Source organism: Lathamus discolor, chromosome 5, assembly GCF_037157495.1.
Source record: "Lathamus discolor isolate bLatDis1 chromosome 5, bLatDis1.hap1, whole genome shotgun sequence".
NCBI lineage: Eukaryota > Metazoa > Chordata > Aves > Psittaciformes > Psittacidae > Lathamus > Lathamus discolor.
Window position 1 is genome coordinate 45,145,538 of NC_088888.1, and position 23,504 is coordinate 45,169,041.

General features: G+C 40.6%; 1 protein-coding gene across 1 annotated transcript in view; it reads left to right on the top strand.

The window, feature by feature from the left end:
* The first annotated feature begins 266 nt into the window (after positions 1-266).
* Positions 267-23,504, top strand: part of TIAM2 (TIAM Rac1 associated GEF 2) — an 88,590-nt gene continuing 65,352 nt past the window's right edge. The window contains exons 1-5 of the mRNA XM_065680600.1: positions 267-356; positions 1,412-2,614; positions 8,934-9,369; positions 14,549-14,721; positions 15,746-15,970. Coding sequence (XP_065536672.1) covers positions 1,418-2,614; positions 8,934-9,369; positions 14,549-14,721; positions 15,746-15,970 — 2,031 coding nt within the window. The 5' untranslated portion in view covers positions 267-356; positions 1,412-1,417. The remainder of the gene's footprint in view (positions 357-1,411; positions 2,615-8,933; positions 9,370-14,548; positions 14,722-15,745; positions 15,971-23,504) is intronic.

Here is a 23,504-nt window from a genome sequence, read left to right on the forward strand (position 1 = left end):
AGGACAGAATTAGAAAAAAACCCCACCCAAACAGTGATTTAATTGTATTAATTCAATGTCAGTTATTAAAGTACGTTTATAAAAATGTATGTCTAAAGTCCAGGAATCCCTGGAACAGACCTCTCTTCTCCATTTTTAACTTCAGTCTGTGTGGGTTTTTTTGTAATTGTTTTGCTTATAGCTGGAGTAAAGTGTAAGTTCTATTTGACTGAAAGACCTTCTTTGTCTTTTTGGTGTTTTCTAGGAAGGCTACGTGGAACTCCATCCTGGTTTTGGCAAGTGTAATGGCTGGCCGCGAAGACAATGCAGAGCATGTTAACTGCTAACTGTGCTCGTGTTTAAGAGTGATTCTACAGGTTTGCTCTTCATTCTATACTATGCTTTTCACCTAAAAGTACTAAGGGATAGATGTAGGAATGTTAAAATATATAGACTCTAGGAGATTAGATTATGCTTTTGCAGTGGCTTATTTTGACAAAATTTTAATGAGGCTATAGGATATTCTCCTAAGAGTGATAGTCTGAGATACGACATGCAAAGAAGCATAGTGCCAATGGAAAACCACTTTGATGTTATTTCTGTAAATTACAAAACAATGAAGATTTGCTCCAAATAACAAAAAGAACAGATCAATCTTTTTTACTTTGGGGTACACTTTATGTAGGTCCAAAATCTTCAGTCATTTCACTGGGGCAATTTGACTGCTCCAGTGTGTGCTATTCACTGTGAATTCAGTAAAAAGCTGGAAAGCATTTTGCTAACTGAACTACCAAACTGTGCCATGCTGAACAAACATAATACTGTTTTGTGCTGTAATGGAAGATGAGGCTATTCAATAACCAAGTTATTTTTTATTTGGATTTTCTTTTTCCTTTATCCTGGATTGACTCCACTTAAACACAAAGTTGGGGTTTGCTGAACAGTTCACTGAGGCAACACTTGGTTGCAGAGAAACCAGCCAAGCTGAAACTGCAGTGGGCTTGTCTCTTGAAAGAAGGGATTTCTTTGAAAGTACAGTTCACTTTATGTTTAAGTTATGATTATCTTGCTGTCTCCCTTTCATTATGCCATTGTTCTGGGGAGCCAGAGATTTTGTAAATTATAAGAAAAGGACGTTGCCAAGGGTGTGGGTGGAGAAAGGTGTTGACATGATTTCAATGGAGTTAGATTCCAGCTTTATAACAGAGGGGCAATGAACCATACAGAGAATAGGCTTTCCTAGCCTGCCCTTAAAAGAAGTTCAGTTATGAATTTAATGTTGTAAATGGCTATTTAATGGCTTTTTTTAAAAAAAAAACAATTGTTTCATATTATTTTTAAAGAGGCACTTTCCTGTGTAGATGGTAAAAATGGGCTGTTACTTTTCGCTGTCTAATAGCCATTGTTTCTAATGAAACTCTACTTAATTTAGTGGAAAATGGGGAATTCAGAAAGCCAATACAGTCTTCAGGGATCGAAAAATCATGCTGCTGCTACAGCCAGTTCCAAGCAGAAGCCTTGTTCTCTGAAAATTCGCAGCATTCATGCTAAAGATGAGAAGTCTTGCTCTATGCATGGATGGGGACATACCAATAGTGGCTCAAACTACAAATCAAGGTCTCTTGCCAGAAGCTGCCTTTCACACTTCAAGAGTAGTCAGCCTTATTCATCTAGACTCGGTGACACTGTGGTGAAGGTCTCTAAAACCAATGCCCATGCCAAACACAGGGCAAATGCCTCAGGGGACTACTACCAAGGAAGTAGCACGGTGTTTTTGCCAGAGAACGGTTTCCACTATATTGGCCTTCAAGCTGGAAGCAATCACACTGCCTCTCGAGAATGCAATGGGCACATTTTAAATTGCTACGGAAAGAATGAGATTCTTTCATCAACCTCCCCATCAGAGGACAGGAGAAGTCCAAAAGTTCTCATTAAAACATTGGGAAAGCTGGATGGTTGTTTGCGGGTCGAGTTCCACAATAGCAGCAACAGCAAGGTACCAACTGAGGAGTCCAGTGGACCAGTCCAGTTGCTGAGGTATTCACCTGCGTTGGAATCTAAGCCAAATAACCTGCTTGATGTTAGGAGGAACTCCAGCACAGACTGTTCTTCAAGCCATCGTCTGTCACCTACTGATTCAAGGCTTCGATCTAGTAAAGGAAGCTCCCTCAGTTCCGAGTCTTCATGGTATGACTCTCTCTGGGGAAATGCTGGGGATATCAATGAGCTGGATGGTCCATACTTGACCAGGAGCACTCCAGATACAAGCATTCATGCAAGTTTCCCAGCAAGTGACAACAAGAAGTCCTTCAACCAAAGTTCATCTCTTTCCTCACTCCGAGATCTCTATAAGGATACAAATTTGGAAAGCACTCCTTCACCTGGGATCAGGCTGTCTGACGAGTACATTGACACTCATGGAAGCCTAAGCAACCGTGTCTCATTTGCCTCAGACATTGATGTTCCCTCCAGGGTAGAGCAGGGAAGTCCTGCACATTACTCCTCCTACACGCTCCCATGCAGAAAGTCCAAGCCCCTCAGTGAGGATGCATCCAAGAAGGATACATTAAAAAACCGAATGCGACGCATCAGTGACTGGACGGGAAGCCTCTCGAGGAAGAAGAGGAAGCTGCAGGTATGTAGGAAACCCCAGCTTAAGTGCCTGAAAGTTGGTTTGTAAATTCTTCTTACAAATGTAGCGATTGCATCATGTTTGTCTTTCTCACAAGATAATTACTTGCTAATCTGATTTAGTAATTTGTGGAATTCTGAGAAGCATTACATCCCTGGAGCTGTCTGAAATTACAATAGCAAAAAAAGATTAATGTTAGTATGTGCAAATTTTCCCTTCCTATTTTGTCAGTTTCTTAGTTAACTTCAGTCTCTGCAGCCTAATCTCTCAGTGAATTAGCTTTTGAAATAATTTTTTAAATCATTGCATCACTTAAAAAGTAACTTGGAGTTTTTAAGCCTTCTCTTTTTTTCACCTGTGCCATGAATCAGCATATGTTTCTGAAGAGTGTGGAAACAGCAGTGGAAGGAGGATGTTATAAATATCTTTGAAAGTATTCTCTATTCGTATTATTGGCTTTACCATTCACTTTGGTTTCATTGCCGGTCCATCTCTAGCAAGCAACTGTAGAGTATGGACTAGGGCTGCTGGTTCTGCCTCCACCTCCACTAAGGCATTACATGCTGCTTAGTTCACCAGATGGGAAAGCTTGAGTTGGCATCTGGCTCGCTGGGAGATGGTGGTGTGAAGAAAGAGATGGGAGGGGAGGATAAGATGGAGGGAAAGGATGTTTCCTTAGAATTTAAGGCTAATCCCATTAACAGGAATTTAGGATGCCTGTGGTTAGTAATGAAATTCTCATCTCTAGCTGTAGGTCCCAGAACTGGCTCTTTAAATGCCAGACTGTGCCTGGACTTCTGCCTCTGAGTTCAAAAGCTGAAATGGAGGGCACAGACTGATTTTGGTTTTGGTTTGGATTTTTTTTATTTATTTTTTAATTTTTTTAATCTTCCCTGGTGTTTCTTGTACAGGAAGAGTCACTGTGCTTTCCTAAATGACGGACCTGCTCCTTTTCAGAAACATTGGAGTGCTGACCGCTTCAGAAGTGAGCAGAGTGAAGGCAACGCCTTCTTCTGTAACTTAGGCAGGAGCTATGCAGTAGATCATAACACATGTTTTATGTGGCATGTAAAGCAAATATTGTCTCCCGTGTTGGAAATTCAGACAGGTATCATGCTTAGCAGGCACCTGTCATTGCGATGTAAACCACTGACAGACCCTTAGGCTCAGAAGTAAGGTCAGCATAAGGTTTGACAGTGTAAATCCTAGGTATAGGCTACAGAACTGGGAAGATGAAAATGAAAGCTGTTTATTTGGATCACTTCTTTTGTGAGTTGGTGCTCATGTACTTTAGCAGATGCTGTCTCCTCACCTTTTTACTCTGCTGCGAAAGAGAAGGCAAGGCAGAAAAACCGGAATCAGTGAAAAGCCTCAGCACCTAGATAGAGCTGGGATTCTTCACTGGTTTCAACATCTGTAGCTGTTCTGGATTTTACAGCCAGGCTTTACATATGATCTTTGCATCCCAGGCCTTTGCCATGTATTACTTAGTTATGACATTTTCAGAATGGTATTTGTGGTGCACGATTCATAGCTGTTTTGAATTCACTCTGCAGTGAGCTGACTTCAGACGCAGCAAGGAAATTTGGCTGGTGAGATTGCATCAAGCTTGAATCTGATTCTGGAAGAAGGAAATGAGCCCTAGCTCAAAAATGGTGATTTCTTAGAAAAATGCATAGGGTATAGTAATTGATTTTTATCAGACAAATACCCAGTGACAGGAAGGATAAGAGGGGTGCTGAATGCTTTATGGTTTTGCCTTCCTCATGAGGCTTGGTCAGTTCCTTTCTGCCTTGCACACTTTCAGTACCTGCCATCTCTTCTGGGGGTTGCTGTGTTGTAGTTTGGTAATGATTAAACTCTCACTGGGTCCTTTGGCTTAAAAATGCAGAAGTACCGTGTGCGGTTATGATGTGTCAGAGGGTTAAATCGCTGTTTGTAAGACTGTTAATCACAGTGATTGTAGCCTTCGTGCTTTGCTCTGAACAATGTGTCCCTTCCTCAGCACATTACTAATAACTGACTGTGAGTCACTTGGGCTGAATGTAGGTGAAAGCTGGAATATTTCCCTATAAGTAGGCCTAAGCACCGGTGGATAGGTCCCTCCAGCTGACCTAGCGGAAACAAGGTGGCCAAGCCTCCTGCTTCGCAGGGCACAGGATCAGGAGGCGCAGTCTTGGGGTATTGAGGCCAGTGCCCTGCTGCTAGAAAGGCAGTGGAGTTTAATCTCCTTTGTGAGCAAATTGCAATTTAAAATCAAGTGGGCTTTTCCCCATCTTGAAGCCTATTTCCAGATCCTCTTACTCCACTACTTGCTAATTCGTAGAGTAAATGTAGTCCTGGCCAGTTTGTTCTGATGCCAGCATTGTCTGCTACATTAATTATTCTTCCCTATTATTTAATCTGTTATGATTTGGTTAAAGGGAGAAATGGTTTATTTTCTTGGGCCACATTTGAGGGGTTATGCAGACTCTTTTTTGTCTCCTGTCTGAAGATAGGAAGTCTGTTTCCTTTTTAATTCTGGCACCCTTCCTCTGCACCTGTTTTAAATCATCCATAAACAGATTTGGAAATGGGATATTTCAGAGGAGCCTATGGCTGTACCCTGTCTAGTGACTTGGATGTTTCCTTATGTCTGACTTGATCTGATACTTGATCTGATATATCCTGGAATTTAGTTTGCCTTTCTAATAATGATCTCATGTTAAGACTTGCAGCCATTCTGTGCCATGACCCAGCTTTCGGGGCATGAGAGTGTCCCAGTGTGTTCCCTGGCGCTCAGCTGCACAGCATGTCTTCACTTGGTTTAATCGTTGCTGAAATGGCATTAGGTAGATGATGTATACATTCTGTGTGAGCAGCAAGGTATATATGATGCATGTGCAACCTGTGGAGAGAATTTAGGCAGACTTGTTGCAGAGTCAGCCACCGCTAATGTGGTGGTGTAAAGTCAGTGTGCAGCTGTATAACATGGAGAAATTGCTATCTATAATGAAAATCCAGCCACCAGATACTGCTGTTGTAGATAGATTAAATAGTAAATAGTTTCTCTATGAGAATAATTTCTGAAATTTCCTGACTTCATAAGCCAGAGCCTTGAAGTGTGGTGTAAAGAGAATTTGAAGTAAAAGTACTTTGAGACAACCTCTTTCTTTGGCTTGAAAATTAGTATTAGATTCTACTTTGAGCTTGGGCCCTAATGAATTTAGCAGGCTGCATTGTTTCCTGTATTGTTCTTCACAGCTTATTATTACATGCATCACTTTGTCTAATTGATATTTTAGCCACTCTTTCTTTTGCATAATCTACAACTATTCCAGGGTGTATCTCAGACATTGAGAGGTCTCCTTGAGTGCAGCTGAGCAGAAACAGTGGCAGTTTCCTTTCACTGCTAGATACAACAGAGAGTAAACAAGTGGTGAGTTGCCCGGCAGGGAAACCACCACCAGCAGTAATTTGGGTCAGACCTTTTCGGTGGTGAACAGATACTGCTACAGTGACACCCTCACTGAGGACCAGCAGAGACTGTGTGACTCTGCCAATTCTGTTCTTTAAAGAGAAAAACAAAATACAAGTGATGTTGTCATGGTGAACTGCACATATTAATTTTGGTTCCTGTGTTTGCTCTGCTCTGGTACTTCCTCATTTCTACCCTTTCTGCATGCATGGAAAAAAATTAGGATGTGGTTAGTGGCTGTTCATGGAAAGGTTGTATCCCACCCTTTTCATTAATGCTGCTTGTTTCAGTAGTGGCCCTTCACAGGAGACACCCTCTCACGTTGTTTTTCTCACTAGTGCTTTGGGGCTGAAAGAAACACATATTTTTAATAAACTGTATGTTAGTCTTCTAGAGGACACTGTCAGTTAGTTCCTGGAGAATAATCAAACAATTAAAATAGAGGCTTTTGGCACACATGTACAGTGACAATAATTAAAAAGAGGATGAAGAAAGCTTCCAGTTTCCCACTGAACTGCAGATGGCCGGCGCAGTTGTACGACATGTACAGTCGCTTTGTGGGCATAAACACGTTGCACGTGTGATTATTGCCTTCCCTCTATTTCTCTCCCTTTACCACATAGAAAGCAAAACTGCTGATATTTAGGGAGTTACTCTGCCTAGGGAGATGTTTAAGGAGTTCTGTCAGAGAACTCTGATTAACAGTCTGCAACAAGATTTGAAGATGGTGCTCCATTACCAGAAGAATTGAATTCTTGTCACCAGACACAGTGATCTGAAAAGCCAGACTTGAACTTCAGTGCACTTTAAGAGAATGTGGGTTTCTGTTCAAGTTGGCTTTTGTGAGGCCATGACCAGCAGTGTCCTGCTGTTTGAGAAGTGGCTTGTCTGGTGACACTTGGGAGGGTGTGTGATCCCAGTGTTGCTCTTGGCTCCATTCTGGAGGTCCTGATGCTATCAAAACATGGCACAGCTTTTCCACTGAAGTCTTGAAGAGCACTGGGTAGGAAGCAAAGGAACAACAAAGTAGTTGCTTTCAAAGCAGCTGATGAGTGCAGCTCACAGGAGACCAAGGTTTATTTACTTCATTCGTGTACAGAAATCTATGAGCAAATAAATACTCTTAGAGAGGCAGTCTAAACTTGAAAGTGTAATAGCTTTATTATTACTGAGGCTAATAGCTTTGCTTTTTGAATTGTTGATAGCAGTCTCTTCCCTCACATGTTTACTGCGAAAGGCATCAGGTTCTTTTGTGTTCTTAAATCATAGTTGCTTTTAAAAAGCATCAGCAATGCTTCAGTTGAGACCTCACTTGGACTATTGTGTACAGTTCTGGTGTCCTCAACATAAAAAGGACATGGAACTGTTGGAACAAGTCCAGAGGAGGGCCACGAGGATGATCAGGGGGCTGGAGCACCTCCCGTATGAAGACAGGCTGAGGAAGTTGGGGCTGTTCAGCCTGGAGAAGAGAAGGCTGCGTGGAGACCTCATAGCAGCCTTCCAGTACCTGAAGGGGGCCTATAGGGATGCTGGGAAGGGACTCTTCATTAGGGACTGTAGTGATAGGACAAGGGGTGACAGGTTAAAACTTAAACAAGGGAAGTTTAGATTGGATATAAGGAAGAAGCTCTTTACTATGAGGGTGGTGAGGCACTGGAATGGGTTGCCCAGGGAGGTTGTGAATGCTCCATCCCTGGTGGTGTTCAAGCCCAGGCTGGACAGAACCTTGGGTGACATGGTTTAGTGTGAGGTGTCCCTGCCTATGGCAGGGGGGTTGGAACTAGATGATGTTAAGGTCCTTTCCAACCCTAACTATTCTATGATTCTATGATTCAGTTGGAAAGACAATAAATGGCTTTGTATGATGGATGATGTGATTCTCAATAGTGAAGTTAGACCAAGGGGTCTAACCAAGGATGAAAATCCCTGTCCATTACTGGACCCTGGGAGAGTTGGGACCATTCAGCACATTACTGGGAAAGGCTTAAGAAAGAAAAGGCCTAATCTGCCGACAACGTCCCGTGTTAACAAGCAATTGCAAGAAATGGGCTTAGGTTAGCATCTATACCATCAGGTCTAAGTATTTCAAATAACATTAGCCAGCCCTTTCAATACAGGGGATGAAGTTGCACAATGCAATTAGGAGAAACGCCTGGCAGTGCTTGATGAAATAGTCAAGCTTCTGAGGGGTTTCCAAGAAGTAAGAAAATGCACACCTCTGCGGTCTGGAGACCGGCTTTGTGCCAGTCAGCAAGCACATCTTTTGTTTTTTTAATCACGTTAGATTTTTGCCAATTGGTCAATACTGTCAGCTAAAAATAGTCTCAACTTTTGACCCTTTTTGTGTTGGCTAAGCGAAGTTTATATGGCTAATAGAAAGTGAAGGTAAAATCAGCCTAGCTCTGCTGAAGCTAAATATAGGTGTCACCAAAGTATTGAAAATCCTGCAATAATAAAGAAACTTGTTGTAACACTGTTCCTGCTTATATTCAAACAGGCATGTAAGTAGTGGTTGTTGGGTTTCAGCTGGATGATGTGGTTGTCTCCTGCAGTCCCTCAGGTTTCAGCCAAAGGAAGCCCAAGTAGTTAGTAGTGAATTTGGGTATTACTCTCAGGTGTCTGGCTGACCACAGACTTAGTGGTTAAAGTTTAACAGGGTCCTTTTGAGAAAACTGTAAATGGTGACACTGTCAGTGTCAGTGACTGCTGAGGCAAAGCCTATGATGTAATGATGAAAAGAGGTGGCCCTTGATGAAGGATTTGGCTGTGGCTAAACTTGAAGGAAATTTAAATACCAAATATGTGTGTCTTTTCATCGTAGCTCTGTTGACTGATCGCCGACAAATTCCTTTTTCCTTTGCACAGGAGCCAAAGTGTAAGGATGGGAGTGAATACTTTGACAGCAGAATGGACAACTTCAGTACAGACATGTTGGCACCATCACAGCTCTCTGCTTTGCTGTGGTCACCCGGCTCCAGCCACGTCCTGTCCCAGAGAAGCGAGTCGACCAACGCAGTCAGCAGTGATGCTCTGAGACAGAACATTTATGAAAACTTCATGCGGGAGCTGGAGATGAGCAGGACGAACCTAGAGAACACTGAGACTTCTTCAGAAACAGAGGACTCCAGTGGCGAGTCCCTCAGCTCCTTGGAACAGCTGGATTTGTTGTATGAGAAAGAGCAAGGAGTGGTGCGCAAGGCAGGGTGGCTGTTCTTCAAGCCCCTGGTGACCCTGCAGAAGGAGAAGAAGCTGGAGCTGGTCACACGGCGGAAGTGGAAGCAGTACTGGGTCACACTCAAAGGTAAACCATCGTGTTGCTCGTTAGGCTTGGCAGTGGCAGTTGTTTTCATTGTGTCTCGGCAACTTTTCATGCGTGCTGGTTCCTGTGGGCGGCTTAAGTGGGATCAGAAGTTCGTGCCTAACTTTACATGGTTTACATATAATGCTTAAAGTGGAGCATGTGCCTAAGCAGCCTGCTTAATCGAGGTGGTGCTCATGTCTTTGGGATTGTATGTGCAGGCTTGTGGTTCATACCATGGCAAGAGTGTTGTTTTGTTTGACTTCCCAGTTTCTAGAACTGGAGGTCTAGAAGATCCTTTTGGATGGAGGAGATCCAAGACCAAACTGAACCAAAATTGAGAAAAATACAGAAGCCACACCACTGTCTCAAGGGGAGTCAAAATTTAAGGATCAGGACAAGTCCTGGGTGCCCAATTCCCAGTCACAGGCACACAATTCCCTGGGCTTTGCTATGAGGTTTACTTAAAGTTGGGTTAAGTTAATGTGAAAATTTTTAATTCATGTGCAGAACTTCATGTTGCAACATAGTGAAGAGGTTAACTCCCATGCTAGAGCATTTACACTGAAAAGTGTGCAATTCAGGGCAAAGGAGGCTGAAGCAGGAGCAGGGGAAACCGTGAGGTGCCTGAGGCTTAGCTGCCATGGACAACATGAATGCCATGGCTTGCCATTCTCCCTCCTTTCCCCGATGACCTTTCACTTTACCCCGCAGTGCCAATCCCTTCTGGCTTTCAGCATGCCCATCTTCCCATTTTCCCTGCCTGCTCCTGCTGTGAAACAGCCCTTTAGGAGGGGAATCTGCTTAAAAGGGGCTGCTGCTAATGGGGCTGTGGTGCGATTGCTGCTCTCACAGTGCACACGCGTGGCTCAAAGTAATCGAGCAGGTAGGTGTGCCGCAAGAAGTGCATGGGTGTCAGGCAGTGTGAGATGAAAAATAATATCTATTGTGGGGAGGAAGAGTAATTTAATGGGTGAGTTCATAGTCTTATTTTTATTTTTTGAATTGCATCCAAAGGATTTGCCTTTCAGTAAATATAATGCTAAGTTAATGAGTAAGGAAATGATCAAACTTAATAATTTCCTAGCATATCTGTGACTGGAAGAGAGAAAATAACAGCTTTCCCACAGGTTGCCCTTTTCAAAATCCTGCATGGGTGTAGACCTGAAGGAAAATGAACAGCAAACAGCAAGTGTTGGGCATGTTGCTGTTGATAGCGCTGATTTGAAAGAAGCACACATGCAGGAATGTAGCAGTTCTGCCTAATAATTCAGAGACCCGTTATCAAGGGATCAAAATGTAGGCAGTCTTAAGAGTTTAAATCACTTATCTTGATCATCAGATAGCGTGATTCATGCTTGCAAGCAGTGTATACAAAAGGGAAACACAATATCTGAGTTCTACCCTCTTATTGTATGTGTTTGTGTTCTGGAGTATGAATATGAGTTTGATTTGCCTCTTCTAAAATTCAAGTAATTTCTAAACTTATCAACACTCTAAACTGAAGTACATTCTATACTAGTACATGCATTTATAGGATAATGAAGCTCTGGAAAGGAATTTAGGTACTTCATGTGCAGTTCTTTGCTATAAAATTGGCCCATTGGTGACCTTGAACAAGTGGCATCCCTTCTTGCTTCCTGAATTTTCCCAGCTATAAAAAGGAATAATAAAATTCTTTGAAATAAACTTTTATTAACATCTAACATTATAAGAAGTATTAAATACAGCTTTGTACTTCGAGTGCATGATATGGCTGCATTCGTGGTGCAGAATCTCTTCCGCTTTGTTAGCTGTTTTAAATATACATTCCTCATTTCCTTGATCTTGTACCTTTATTGTCCTGTGGCGACTTCTGATGCCAAAATAAACTTGCCTGTCTGGATATCAAGGCGTAGTTCTGTTTTCATAATATGCTATATCCAGATCAAGGTGCTTGCTTTGGTTCTCCTTATACCGAGTTTTGAATAAATCTGTATTTAATTTGTTCTTGAAGTTTAAATAGCCAAGGTATTTAAAAATATGGCTAAAAATAGCCATGTATGCAAATGGAGAACAGCATGTTTCTTTGCACTCCGTTGAGATGTGTTTAATTATAAATATGCAGAAGGCTTATAACCATCTGGTTACCTGCCAGACTTCAAAGTATACATGTCCTGAGGCCCCTTGCTCTACTTTCAGGGCCACCAAGACCTGAGCTGGAATAGAAACCCATTAACAAGAGGAACTCTCTTTTCCATCTGTCCTGTCTAATTAGTTTATTTTAACAAGGGAAATTGCATTCCCATTGCCCTCCCCCTTCGGTTCCAGTTCTGATTAAAGTGCTTGGATGCTTATCATCCCAGTGGGTCTGTCAGTTTATGAAACTAGCTGCTTCCTGGGATCACTTGGCTTGACCTAAACATATACCTGGGGTGCCATACACCTGAACACACATGCATGCCCTTCAGAATTTTTTATTAATGTACATATAAACTGTCAGGATAAAAGTGACATATCTTTAGTTACCTTTTTGATAACACATAGGGGAGCATATGGGAGTTTAAAATAGAACTTAATGTTCTTTCCTAAAATGCAGAACTTGAAGTGGTTGTACAGTCCTGCTACTGCTGCTGAGTACAAGAGGGGACTTGGTTTTGTTGGTGTAGTTTGCACTGTTACGTTAAAATGATGACAAGTGCCATGCCTGATATGCAGAATATAACAAACCATATCCTTCTTTTCCAACAGCAGAGATTTCCAATTGTTTCTGTGTCCTAAAGATCAAGCAAGGGCTGCTAAGGGGAAAGGATGGGACCAACTCTGTAGGATTTGTTCTTATCCTAAATATTCTGCCAGAAACTCTGGACACTAATAGGAAAAGTTGCACTGAAGTAGTATACAAGCATTTCTATTTGTTGGATTCCTTCCTTTGACAACTGTTCAACTATCAGATGATTTGGTCAGTAAGCTCTGATACATACTTCCCTTTTTCTTGTAACTGTACATTAGCACTGGAGAATGTGACAGCCTGAATGCAGTGGAGGAGCAGGTATAAAGTATTTCCATTGAGGATCAGTGGCATCTGTCTCTTCCAAACATAGCAGCAGAGAGCTTCTGGCCCTCTGGAGAGTTGTCCTGGCCATTTCCGATGCTTGTTCTGCGATGGACCTCACTTTTTGTACACTTGAAATCTGGGCTTTGTGAGGGCAAGTGTATTCCACCTCATAACTTGTTACAGCAAATGTGTTCCATGAACTCTAGTAGGCCCAGCTTTCCCCTTTATTGGACAGAAGAATCAAAAAATCCCCTTGATTTTGTTTCTGATGTTGGATTTTACCCTTGAGGAAGTTCCCCTCAAATTTATGTGGCTTTAGATGATGTGTTTGGGATTTTTAGTGCAGCATTAAGTGCAAATGTTAGAGAACTGCTAAAATAAAGTTTGAACTCTGGTTTTACCTAAGTCTTGTGCAAGCATTCACAGAGGAAACATTTCTGTTTTACAAGTTTTGCTATATCCCCTTGATACACTCCTAGGTGCATGTGCACATATTGTGTCACACAGAGAAACACCAAATGACTGAAAATCAGCATGTCAACCCAAAATCTCAGTTTTGGTGCTGCCGTGTGTTGTGGTGCCTTTTTGATTTTAAAGAAAAAACAGCAAAGAGCAGTCTAGATAGACGACAGTGCTGTAGCTCTAGCAAACTCAATCCTTGTATTGGCTGAATTTTAAGTCCTCTACTGAATATGTATTGGTCCTACAGAAGTAATATATACATGGATTACTAGGCCCTAAGGGACCACTGTGATCCTTTGGTCTGACTTGCTATGTAAAATAGCCATAGGTCATCTTTAAATTAATTCCTGAATGAGTGTGAGCTTATCTTTTGGGGAAGGCTTGCCTTCCTGGAGAGTCCATCATCAGCCTCAGATTTTTCTAACTGCTTAGATTATCCTCAGTTTTCAAAATGTATTTACAGTACCTGGTCTTGGTTCTTCCAGCTTAAGCCTTCAGCCACAGTATAGTATTAATTATCTTCCAAATTAAAAGGAAGAAAAAGGCACCAAACCCTCCATTATTAAACTGCCATTTCCCAGGGGTGAAAGTGAGGATTATTTACTTTTTTTCTGGATGCATAACTAGCCTTAGAAATTCTTGAGAAGTCTAATTTAGAGCTAGATTAGTTTAGTTGGTGATCCCTTGAACAGTCAAATTGATGCATCTTAGGGGAGAGTGGATTTTAACATGAGGCAGGAATGGAAGGGCTAGTGGGGATGGAGGGGACAAGGCCTCCTTGAGCCAGCTTCCCTCCTAAAGGCAACATGGCAGTGTAGTCATATTGTCTAGGACTAGGAACAGGTCTCCTGTGCTGTTCTCCAGAAGTGATTCCTGTTGTTACACTCAGGATTGTCATCATCAAGGATGATGCATGCTTTCTCAATGCAAGTTTTGTACCTTGGATATTACACTGTTTGCAAGACTGAACAGCCTAAACTCAGCCCCTTTAAACTTTAAATTAATCAGAATTGTCTTAGTCTCCAGTTTGCGGATAGGTGCAGGGAAATCCAGTTTAAATTTGAGAAGTTTATTCACTATGCATGTTGTATAAAGGTAAGAGTTTCTGCAAATCATTTCAACAAATACAAAGATTTCTTAGGTGCCTCTTACGAAAAAGTTGGTTTAATCTAATAAACAGAAAAGCCAATTTAACTAAGCAGGCATGAATCTTTTCTACAGGCTTTAAAGTTTTAATAAACTGAGTTTATTCATAGGATCACAGAATGGTTTGGGTTAGAAGGTACCTTTAAAGACACAGAGTCCAATCCCCTATCGTGGACATCAACATCTTTCACTAAATCAGGTTACTCAAGCCCCATCCGATTTGACCTCTGACACTTCCATTCTGAGTTATCCTATTTTATTTTTTAAATCCACGAATGTTTATTATGTCCCTACCAGATACCTGTTCCAACTTTTCATTGGCAAATTCATCACTGTCTTTGCCTTTTTTCCAGTTTAGATGATCTTCATTTGTTCTTTTTTGTTCAGAAGAGGGACTGATCAGATCTGATGTTCCCAGTTGCTGAAGGATGTCTTAATTAATTCACAAAAGCATTAAAGTAAGAAAACTCAAATGGGAGATCCAGAACTTACCTTCTCCTTCTATTTTTTTTTCCTTTTGTTCTCTGAACTGCAAAGGTTGCACTCTGCTGTTTTATGAGACCTACGGAAGGAACTCGATGGAGCAGAGCAGTTTGCCTCGATACGCCCTGTTTGCAGAAGACAGTATAGTCCAGTCTGTTCCAGAACATCCCAAGAAAGAAAATGTGTTCTGTCTCAGCAATTCATTTGGAGATGTCTACCTATTTCAGGTAACAGCATGTATACGGAAGTTTGTAGTTGTTTCTATTTTAGAATGTATTTATGAGTATGGACATGGGTACATGTGTTTGTATATACACATGCACACAGACATCATGCTTGTGCCTTTAACTTAAAAAGAATAGCATAATCGCACTATTACACTCTGCTATTATAATACTGATTTATGTGTATGACATGACTTCAGGTGTATGATATTTCACCAGTTGGCTCAGTCAATTATGGTTCAGATACAAAAAGAAGAAAGATCACAAATCTGCAAAACCCTTTTGCTACATGGTTGTTACAGGCTTCTAAAAAAATCAGCTTTTTTATCAATTTCTTTTGCATGTGTTAGCATTCCACCCTTACAGAATGGTGTGCTCAACCCTGAATCTGCTGGCCTTGAAGAGAACATCCCAAAATGTGCAAAACCGAAAGCTAAAAGTAATCTAAAGATCTTGGCTGCTTATCTGCACCACCGGCAATGTTAATGAAGAACAGCATTATGTAGAACAGCCTGCATAGAAACATGTTGATTCATAGTCAACGCTTGTAAATAACTCCAGAGATAGCTTGTGCATAGATACCTGTGTGTTCTCTCTCCACTAACTTTTTTAAGGAAGGAAACACTTTTCCTCAGACCTTACATGTACAGTCTTCTCTGTTGCAATGTTACCCGCAGAAGAGGAGGTTTATCTTTGTAGTCTGGTGGGGTTTACCTTAATTAATTGAGTTACATCTTTCCCACAGCTCATGAGGTTCTGTTGTGCTCCTGGAGCTCTCAGACCTTACAGGTCTAAGAAGCAGAAGGTGAAGATTGGAAGCAAGTTATGGTGGAGTGGAGGAAAAGCTCAAGCTTCCTTTCTTTGCACGGTTTTAAAGATAAAACCTTATTTCACTTGTTTTAAGATAAACTCCTAAGATCACAGAGATCCTGTCAAGCACTTCATGTCCTAGAGCTGCTGATTTTTATTATCTTTTTTTTTCCTCTCTTTTCTGGTCATAATGTTGTGCTGTTGATTTGTTTCACAGGCAACAAGCCAGACGGATCTAGAAAACTGGGTTACTGCCATACATTCAGCCTGTGCTTCCCTCTTTGCGAAGAAGCTTGGGAAAGAGGACACCGTTAGGCTGCTAAAAAATCAAACCAAGAGTCTATTCCAGAAGATTGACATGGATGGCAAGATGAAAAAAATGGCAGAGTTGCAGCTTTCAATTGTTAGCGATCCAAAAAACAGGAAGGCCATAGAGAATCAGGTACTGGAAATAATATTTTTACATGAGCGTATTTACCATTATTTTGGACTCTGACTGATGCTAGCAGTTTATTTAGAGTGAGCTGAAGAGTATTAATGCTGCTTTTTAATATCTGCTAATTAGACGCTCTGTCCTTGACAACTGACATTGTTTTCCAGCTCAGTCCCTGGAAGAAGTTGGCTGTATTTTCCTGGAATAGAAATCCATCACTAGGGCTGCAGATTTATGCCTGTTAATCTTCTGCCTATGAAAGAATATTGAATGAGGGCAGACCAGAGAGACAGAGTGTGAGATGGATCATGTGCAAATATCCACTAGTTAGCAAATGGTAAATCTATAATGAGCCTTTCCTCTGGTCTTGATCCCTTTGATCTTTATAAAATCTTACCTTACTGTTGCTGAAGCTTTGTGGCAAAGTCACTTCAGGGAAAAGTCAATAGATAACTGGGTTTCCTAATCTTCTGATTTGACATCTCAGAGATTGACTTTTGCAAAGAAAAAAAAAGCTTGATGCAATTAGTAACCAAGAATTTTTGATATACTTAGTAAGCTAACAGTTCTGAAAAAACATTATTCCGGAGGGAAAGGTTTGCATGTATGTAGCTCAGTTGCTTAGTAACTGTGGTTATTTAGTTGTCTTTTTCCCACTTTGAATAACAAGAGGAATATGAATTCTGTGTGTAAATTTTGTGGTGTTTTCAATCATGTGGCAGTTACCATTCCACCATGCTGATGTATATTGTATTGCTAACACTGTAGTTTATAAGCTTGCCCTACGTCCTGTGCTGGAAAACTTCACTGGTGATATATTTTGGGAAGTCAGCAGAAATAGTATTATTGACTTCAGAAGGCCCATGGTGGTTTTTTTATGTAGAAAAATGAGGCACAGTCTTAATTTACTTCCACTGGGGAATTACCTTGGAAACTGTGATTTCTATATCCTTTCTCGTTTTCCTTCCTCTTCCTCAGAAAAGCAACCACCCAACCTCAACTTTCTATTTTCTTTCAAATCTGTATTGATTTAAAACTAATACTTCTTTGCTGAAGACTTGGTAATTCACTGGGCTTTACAAGCAAGCAAAACCTTTTGTTTCACAGTTACCATCACCCAAAAGGCAGTTGCAGTATGTAAACCTGGACTTCTAAATTTGCTATACCTGTTTTAATGTACATACATGTTTCTTTTTGGTGTTCAGCAAATGAGCGGGAGAAACTCATCTGATAGAGTCTTCTAAATTTGGTGGTTTTGCAGGTTATCAATTGATAAACCTAGTGCTAAACAGAAATGCAACCAAAAAAGTTCCAAGGAAAATTTGGGTTTTCTTAAAGTAATGATTGTATTGAACTGCTTGAAAAATGTCTTCAGCCTTGTGGCCTAGATCAGGGAGTCTTGTCTATCTGGTCCAGTAATAATAATAGACTTAATAACTGTTTAAGAGAAAATGGCAGCTGTTCACACAGCTGTTGGTATTTTGGGGCAGTTTAGAAGAGGTAAGTGAAGCATCTGCAAGAACATTGTACATAGAGCAGGTAGTACCAGTAGTAGCAGTGCCAGTGCCACTGGCAGTATGGCTGGAAATCCCAAGTTGGCACATACTACCTACAACCACATGTGTTTCTGTTTCTATATGCAATAAATATGTTGTGGGTGTTGGTATTCCCTCAGGGTGTAACTTCTCCCCTAAACTGAAGAGAATTAGGATGAAAGTTTGAAAATCCCCTGGCACCAACATGAATTTCAAAGCCTGTCTTGAAGAAAAAATTACTTTTTCCTCAGTGTTTAACCTGCTAGAGAAATCACTGTGCTTTCTGTGAGTATGCAGCCCTGACTAACTGCTACTGAAATTAGTGAAATGGATTATTAGCATTTATTTGGAGCTCTTTTAACAAAATATTGCACTCTAAGTCTGAAGTGGGGCTGTCTGTGCCTGTAGAACTGGTTTTAAGGGGATGGAAAACCTACCTCATAGTGGGGGCACCACAGCTCTGGGTGTACTTTATGTACTTGGTACATAAATCTATTCCATTGTCTCACTTTAGAGCAATGATATGAACAATAGTTGCTTGAAAGCATTATGGGGTTTTCTTTTCAAATTTAAATGTGTTGGTACAATCATGTTTTCCAAGCTATTCAGAGGTTTCTGATGTGATTCATATTTTCTTTGTACATGATACTCAACTTATCAGATGGGTTATGAACACAGGTATTTACTTGCAGGCACTGAAATGATAAGGCATTAATGAGAAGAACAGGCACATGCTTGGAGATATTTTGAATGGAACTTTTCGTGTGTCCTCCAACTAAAAGTTACTGTAAAAAAGAAAGGGGGGACGGTGTAGGTAAGGTGGTAGTCTGTTTACTCTGGGCAGTCATTAAATCTGTTAGTACCTTTCTTCCCTTCCATTTAGTGGTCTTTGGCTTTTTACACAGAGCGTAACTTCATTAAATTTTTTCGTTTAAAATGTACTAGACCCTTTCTCTTTTCTCTCACATTTATAGGAAGAGGACAGGTATAGTTTGGGGAATTTTATTCTTCAGGCCTCCTAAATCCCAAGTTACATGTCTTAATTTTCTGTAAACCATCTGATGAAGACTCACAATAACAACACTCAAAAAGAATCTTTTCAGGGAACTTTGCTAATATTTGCCAGTTTTGCCTCATGCAAATTCAACTTGAATCATGATACATAGTTACTTTTTTTCCATACAATCCTACACTAAAAAAAAATTCATCTAAACTGGTTAGAACAGTCTTTCAGGTTGGGTGGTCTTTGAACTGGCTAGAGCAAGGCTTCACTTGCTGAGAGGTTCAGTACTCTTTTCAGGTATCACTCTTCAGTGTAGGATGGTCCCTCCCTGCATCATTCACAAAATCCTTCTATTTAGTGGTAGTGGACTGTCTCTAAGGAATGAAATGAGTAGGCAGACAACAGGTTAGGGGAGGTCATCCTCATTCTTCTGACCATTCTAATTACTGTTTTGCAGATGGATGAATTTCCGTCTTTGTATTGCAAGGATTTAGTATAAAATAATGAAAAATGAATAAACTGTTCCTGAACATGGAGTTGCACATCATGTACAATGAAGCTGGTGGGGGAAACGTGTAGGAAGGGCTCATCTTCTGGGGTTTTTTTTTGAGGGAGTGGCAGCTGATTAATAAGATTCATTGGCTTTCTTAATTGCATCCCTAGCTGTAGATATACATGTGGTACTGCCAGTTTCGATCGGATTATTAACAAGAATGTAAATTGGGTACATGTGTGTGCAGTTTTGTGCTGTCCGTGGTATTGGGAATAAGATTTGCCCTGTGCTGGTTAGAAATAATGAAAATGCTGTTCTCCCACAGCAAGCAGAAAAATAGCATTTATTGTGAAAAAAACTATTGTTATTTCAGGAACTTTTCTTAATAATTTTTTAAGTCACTAGGAAGAATTAAGATTAAAGGGTATTGCTAATTGCGCATCATTGTTATTGAGCTCTATTATGTTCCCTTTTTATTTCTTTGAGCTAAAAGTTATGATGGTATCTCTGTCGTGTCCTTTAAAGTAATGGAATTTCTGGGAGAGTGATGTTTTTGCTTCTTTGAGTGTTCTTTAGGAAGTAATGACAATAAAAATCTTTTTCTTGTCCCCAGAAACCAAGTGACTCATTTATCCAGATGGATACAGTATGAATTGTGTCTGAGAACCAGGGACTGGAATGCAGTTTGGTGTTGTTTGTAATGTGGTTGAAAAGCTGTTCATATAAAACAGCAGCAGAAGTTCCTTTTAAATCTGTAGAGTTCCCTACATCAGCTTGCAGAGATTCTTTCCATCTGGGAAGATGATGTTGCTTAGGGGAAAATTCTGAATTTTTTACTGCTATAGATAGTGAATTGTGTCAGCCAGGAGCTCGTGTTTCTATACGGTATATGAAGTGTTACTAAATCCAGTCAGTTTTTTTTAAGCACTGAGAGAAGGCCGTCCTTCCTGTGTGTCTTCTTTTGTGTAGTCTTAAATAAGTGCCAAGTGGAAAACTGGTATTTTGTTATTAGCTGAGCTCTCCAGGAAGTTTCTTGTGTCCTTCCTGGAGGTTCTTGAAGTATTGCTACTTCCAGTTGATATGGTGTCATTTCTGGCACTGCTTTTCACAGTTCATGTACTGGTTTGGCTTTTATTACACTGAACTGCTCTTGCTTTTTACAAAACAGGTTTTTGAAAGTGAGACAGTCCTTCCCCAGCCACTCAAAAGATGCTGTTTGCACTGTAGTGTAAGATGGGCAAGGAGACAGGGACCATTCCAGAGCCATACTGTTGGGTCTGTAAACCGTAAGCATGTTCAAGTGAAGGTACACTAGAAATGTCACCTACAGAGAGAACTGTGTAACATGTAAGAGCTATGGATCTCCGTATCGCCTGCTGGAAACCATAGATCTGTATTGTCTAGTCTGAATGTATTTACTCCTTTACTGTTCCCAAGCTCCCACTTCAGAGTTTACCTATAGAAAACCTAGCAGGGTTATTGAATTAGCAGTCACCTGCTTTCAAGCATCTTCCTTTATGCCATCTGTTCATGAGATTTAAAATGTAATTAATTTACAATTGTTTCTTGGTGTCTGAATAGATTTTTCATTAACCTGGAGGACAATCGGCTATTTATGTTCTGAAATTGGTCATTCCAATGAAAGTACTGCTGAAAGTATCATGCTGATGTTCCTTTGTATGGTAACTCTAAACAACTCATTCCTGAAACTGTTTCTGATGCAAAAGCTTGTCCCCTCACTTAGCACTCCCCATGTAATTACTGTCTTGCTCCTGCATGAGGCTTACTTGCACGAGTTCTTCTGGGGGCCCAGGCTAAATAATTAATGACCCTAATTCTTAAGGTTTTCTACATTTTACTCCTTTCTGTCTCTCTTCCACAGCCTCCTTTTCATCTCTGCCTTACAGGGCTCCTGTTAGGCTGAAGATATTTATTTGGGTGGCCCCTCCTTGCTTTTCTCCCAGGCTTTCCCAGGCTGCCACTAAACCTAGAAATTCTTGCCTAGCATGTGCCTGTACTGAGAATGACATCCTCCCTTTCCTCTAGGAAAAGCCTTTAATGCTCTTACTAGAAATTCACATGGAGGTTTTGAAGCAGTGACTGAGAGAGGATGGTTTGGATACCCTGGGTACTGTAGCTGGTATTACAGGCAACAGCTGAGCAGGTCATGTGGGGAGCATTTCATGTGTGCTTGGTTGTTTTCGTGTGCCTTACATTGGGACGTATATCTTACCTCTTTGCAGACTTGTTTCACACTGCTATTAGCTTTGTCACTCATTGTTGCTCTCATGGCTGCCTGGTGCCTCCACTTTTTCCTGTTTGCTTTTGAGCAGATTTTGAAAGGGCCTTTTTGTCTGTGCATGATGAAGTTAAGCCCTTGAGCATCTTTTGGGCAGTTCTCCCACGTGGGGTGGAGATTTGCCTCACACAATAGCAGAATAAGGATAGCAGTGGCTAGTCTGCAGGCTATAAATTAACTTCATGGACCAGGTCATACTGTGCTTTGAAGTTGTTGCTTTTTTATTTGTGTGCTTCCCCCATTTACTCTTCAAGAATATAAATCTTTACGAAGAATTATCATAGTTTAAAAGGCTTAGACAAATAGCAGCTGGTATTGCTTCGTGGTCTCCAATTGTTTCCAGACATCCCTGGTTTTGATAAGACTACAAGACAATCCCAGAAATTCCCTGCCTACAGCTTTTGCTAATGCCATTAAATGTAACATTGTGATTACCGATGCTTTTGGAGCTGATTAGCTAGCATCCTGCGTGACTGATAAACACCGTAATTTAATTATTTCTTCAGAGTGTCCTTGTGTTATACCCCACTCCCTCTTCTTTAGATTATTTTTATTTTAAAATACAACTCAGTACAGTGTTTAATGGAGATTTTGAAGAAGGCCACAGAACCAGATGGATGCCTGTGTTCAGCTTGTGCTCAACAGGGACAGGATGCTCCACTCCAGCAGCATCCAGAACAAGCCTTGCTCTGTTCCTGAGCTATTAGAAGTTGGATTGGCTCTGTACCCATGAAGGTGTCATCCCAAAGGGAAAGACTTCACCGGAGCTTGTAGCTTTTGGCTTTGTGAATAACTGACAACCACGTTTTCATTCTGGTTGAGTGCTGACACAGAGAAAGAGCTCATCACAAAACCTCCTATTGGATTTGTACCATCTGTAAAGTACTGGCAAGCAGAAACTTGTACTCTGTGAGGACTGTCTGAGAGCACAAAGGAAGCAAACTAAAGGGCAATGATCAAATAAACCAAAGAAAAAAAATTGTTATCCTTTCAAAGATGCATGTTTTGAATGTTTGTGGTGAGAGATTAGATGTGCCATCTTCACAATGTGGATATGTCTGTTCTTTTTTTGTGGACTTTGGGGAATTGCTCTCATAATATTTTGTAAATTCTGTCTTTTGCTTTTAATATTGATTCCCTGAAAAACTCTTTTTTAGTGTGCTGTAAATCATAATTTTGCATTTGCAAATGTACAAAACAGTATCTTGTCTTCCCTTTCTTCACTCTACCTGCTTAATAAGTTTACCTCTTCCTTCCAAAAGTATAGCCGTAACTGATAACACAGTTTGTGAGCACACGTGTAAGAAAGCCAGCCTAGGTAAGGTTTCTATCAGTTGTAGTACAAGTCTCAGCACTGTTTTAACAGGGCCGTTTTTTTCCCTTTTATTGCTCACTTCTTCATGGTTGAAAGAAGCAAGATACTCGTTTAGCTCTTAGGATATTTGGCAGCATTATAAGGAAACAACTGATTTTGCTTCTAGATGAGCCTGCAGGTCATAGTTCACCTGAGATTTTTATTTTGTGTGTCAGCTTGTTTTCTAAGTCACAAAGGTGCTTGCCCAGCCTTGGCTAATCTCAAAGCAGGGTGATAATGTCCTGTGTGCACAGGGTCAGGCAAGGTGTGCCAGGGAAAGGTATGAAGTCAATGCACCTTAGAGAAAATATTAAGAACTTTCTCCACAGCCCTAAACCACTGGTTGAACAAACAAAACACAGTGATTGGAGCAGATCAGCATTGTTAGAAGATTTTCAGTATCTTCAGTACATGAACTTGGTGTACATTAACCTAATGGATGTGCCTTTTCTGCCTTCCCGTGTGTGAATGTACCTACTCCATTAAACACAACTGCCTTTCTATTTGAACTATTGATTGTTATTAATGGATATTGTACACTACAGGGCAAATTGTAGCTGCAACTACCAATCTATAAGTTGGGGAAATGAAAAGGAAAATTTTACTTTCTTGCAGTGCATAAGCATACGTGCTTGTGTAAATGAGTGTGTATGTACACAGATACTTAAGATCTGTCATCTAAGCCTTGATTCAGAATTTTATCTGTCTAGTAAATATTTAAGTCTCTTTCCTTTGCCTATTTTTACGTTGAAACTGGATTAAGCTGTCTGTTACATCTGTACCTGTGTTAGATATGTTCAATAGTTGTATGAGGAGTATACGTACGTTCTTACTTTTGGTCCAGTGGTTTGTGTCATGT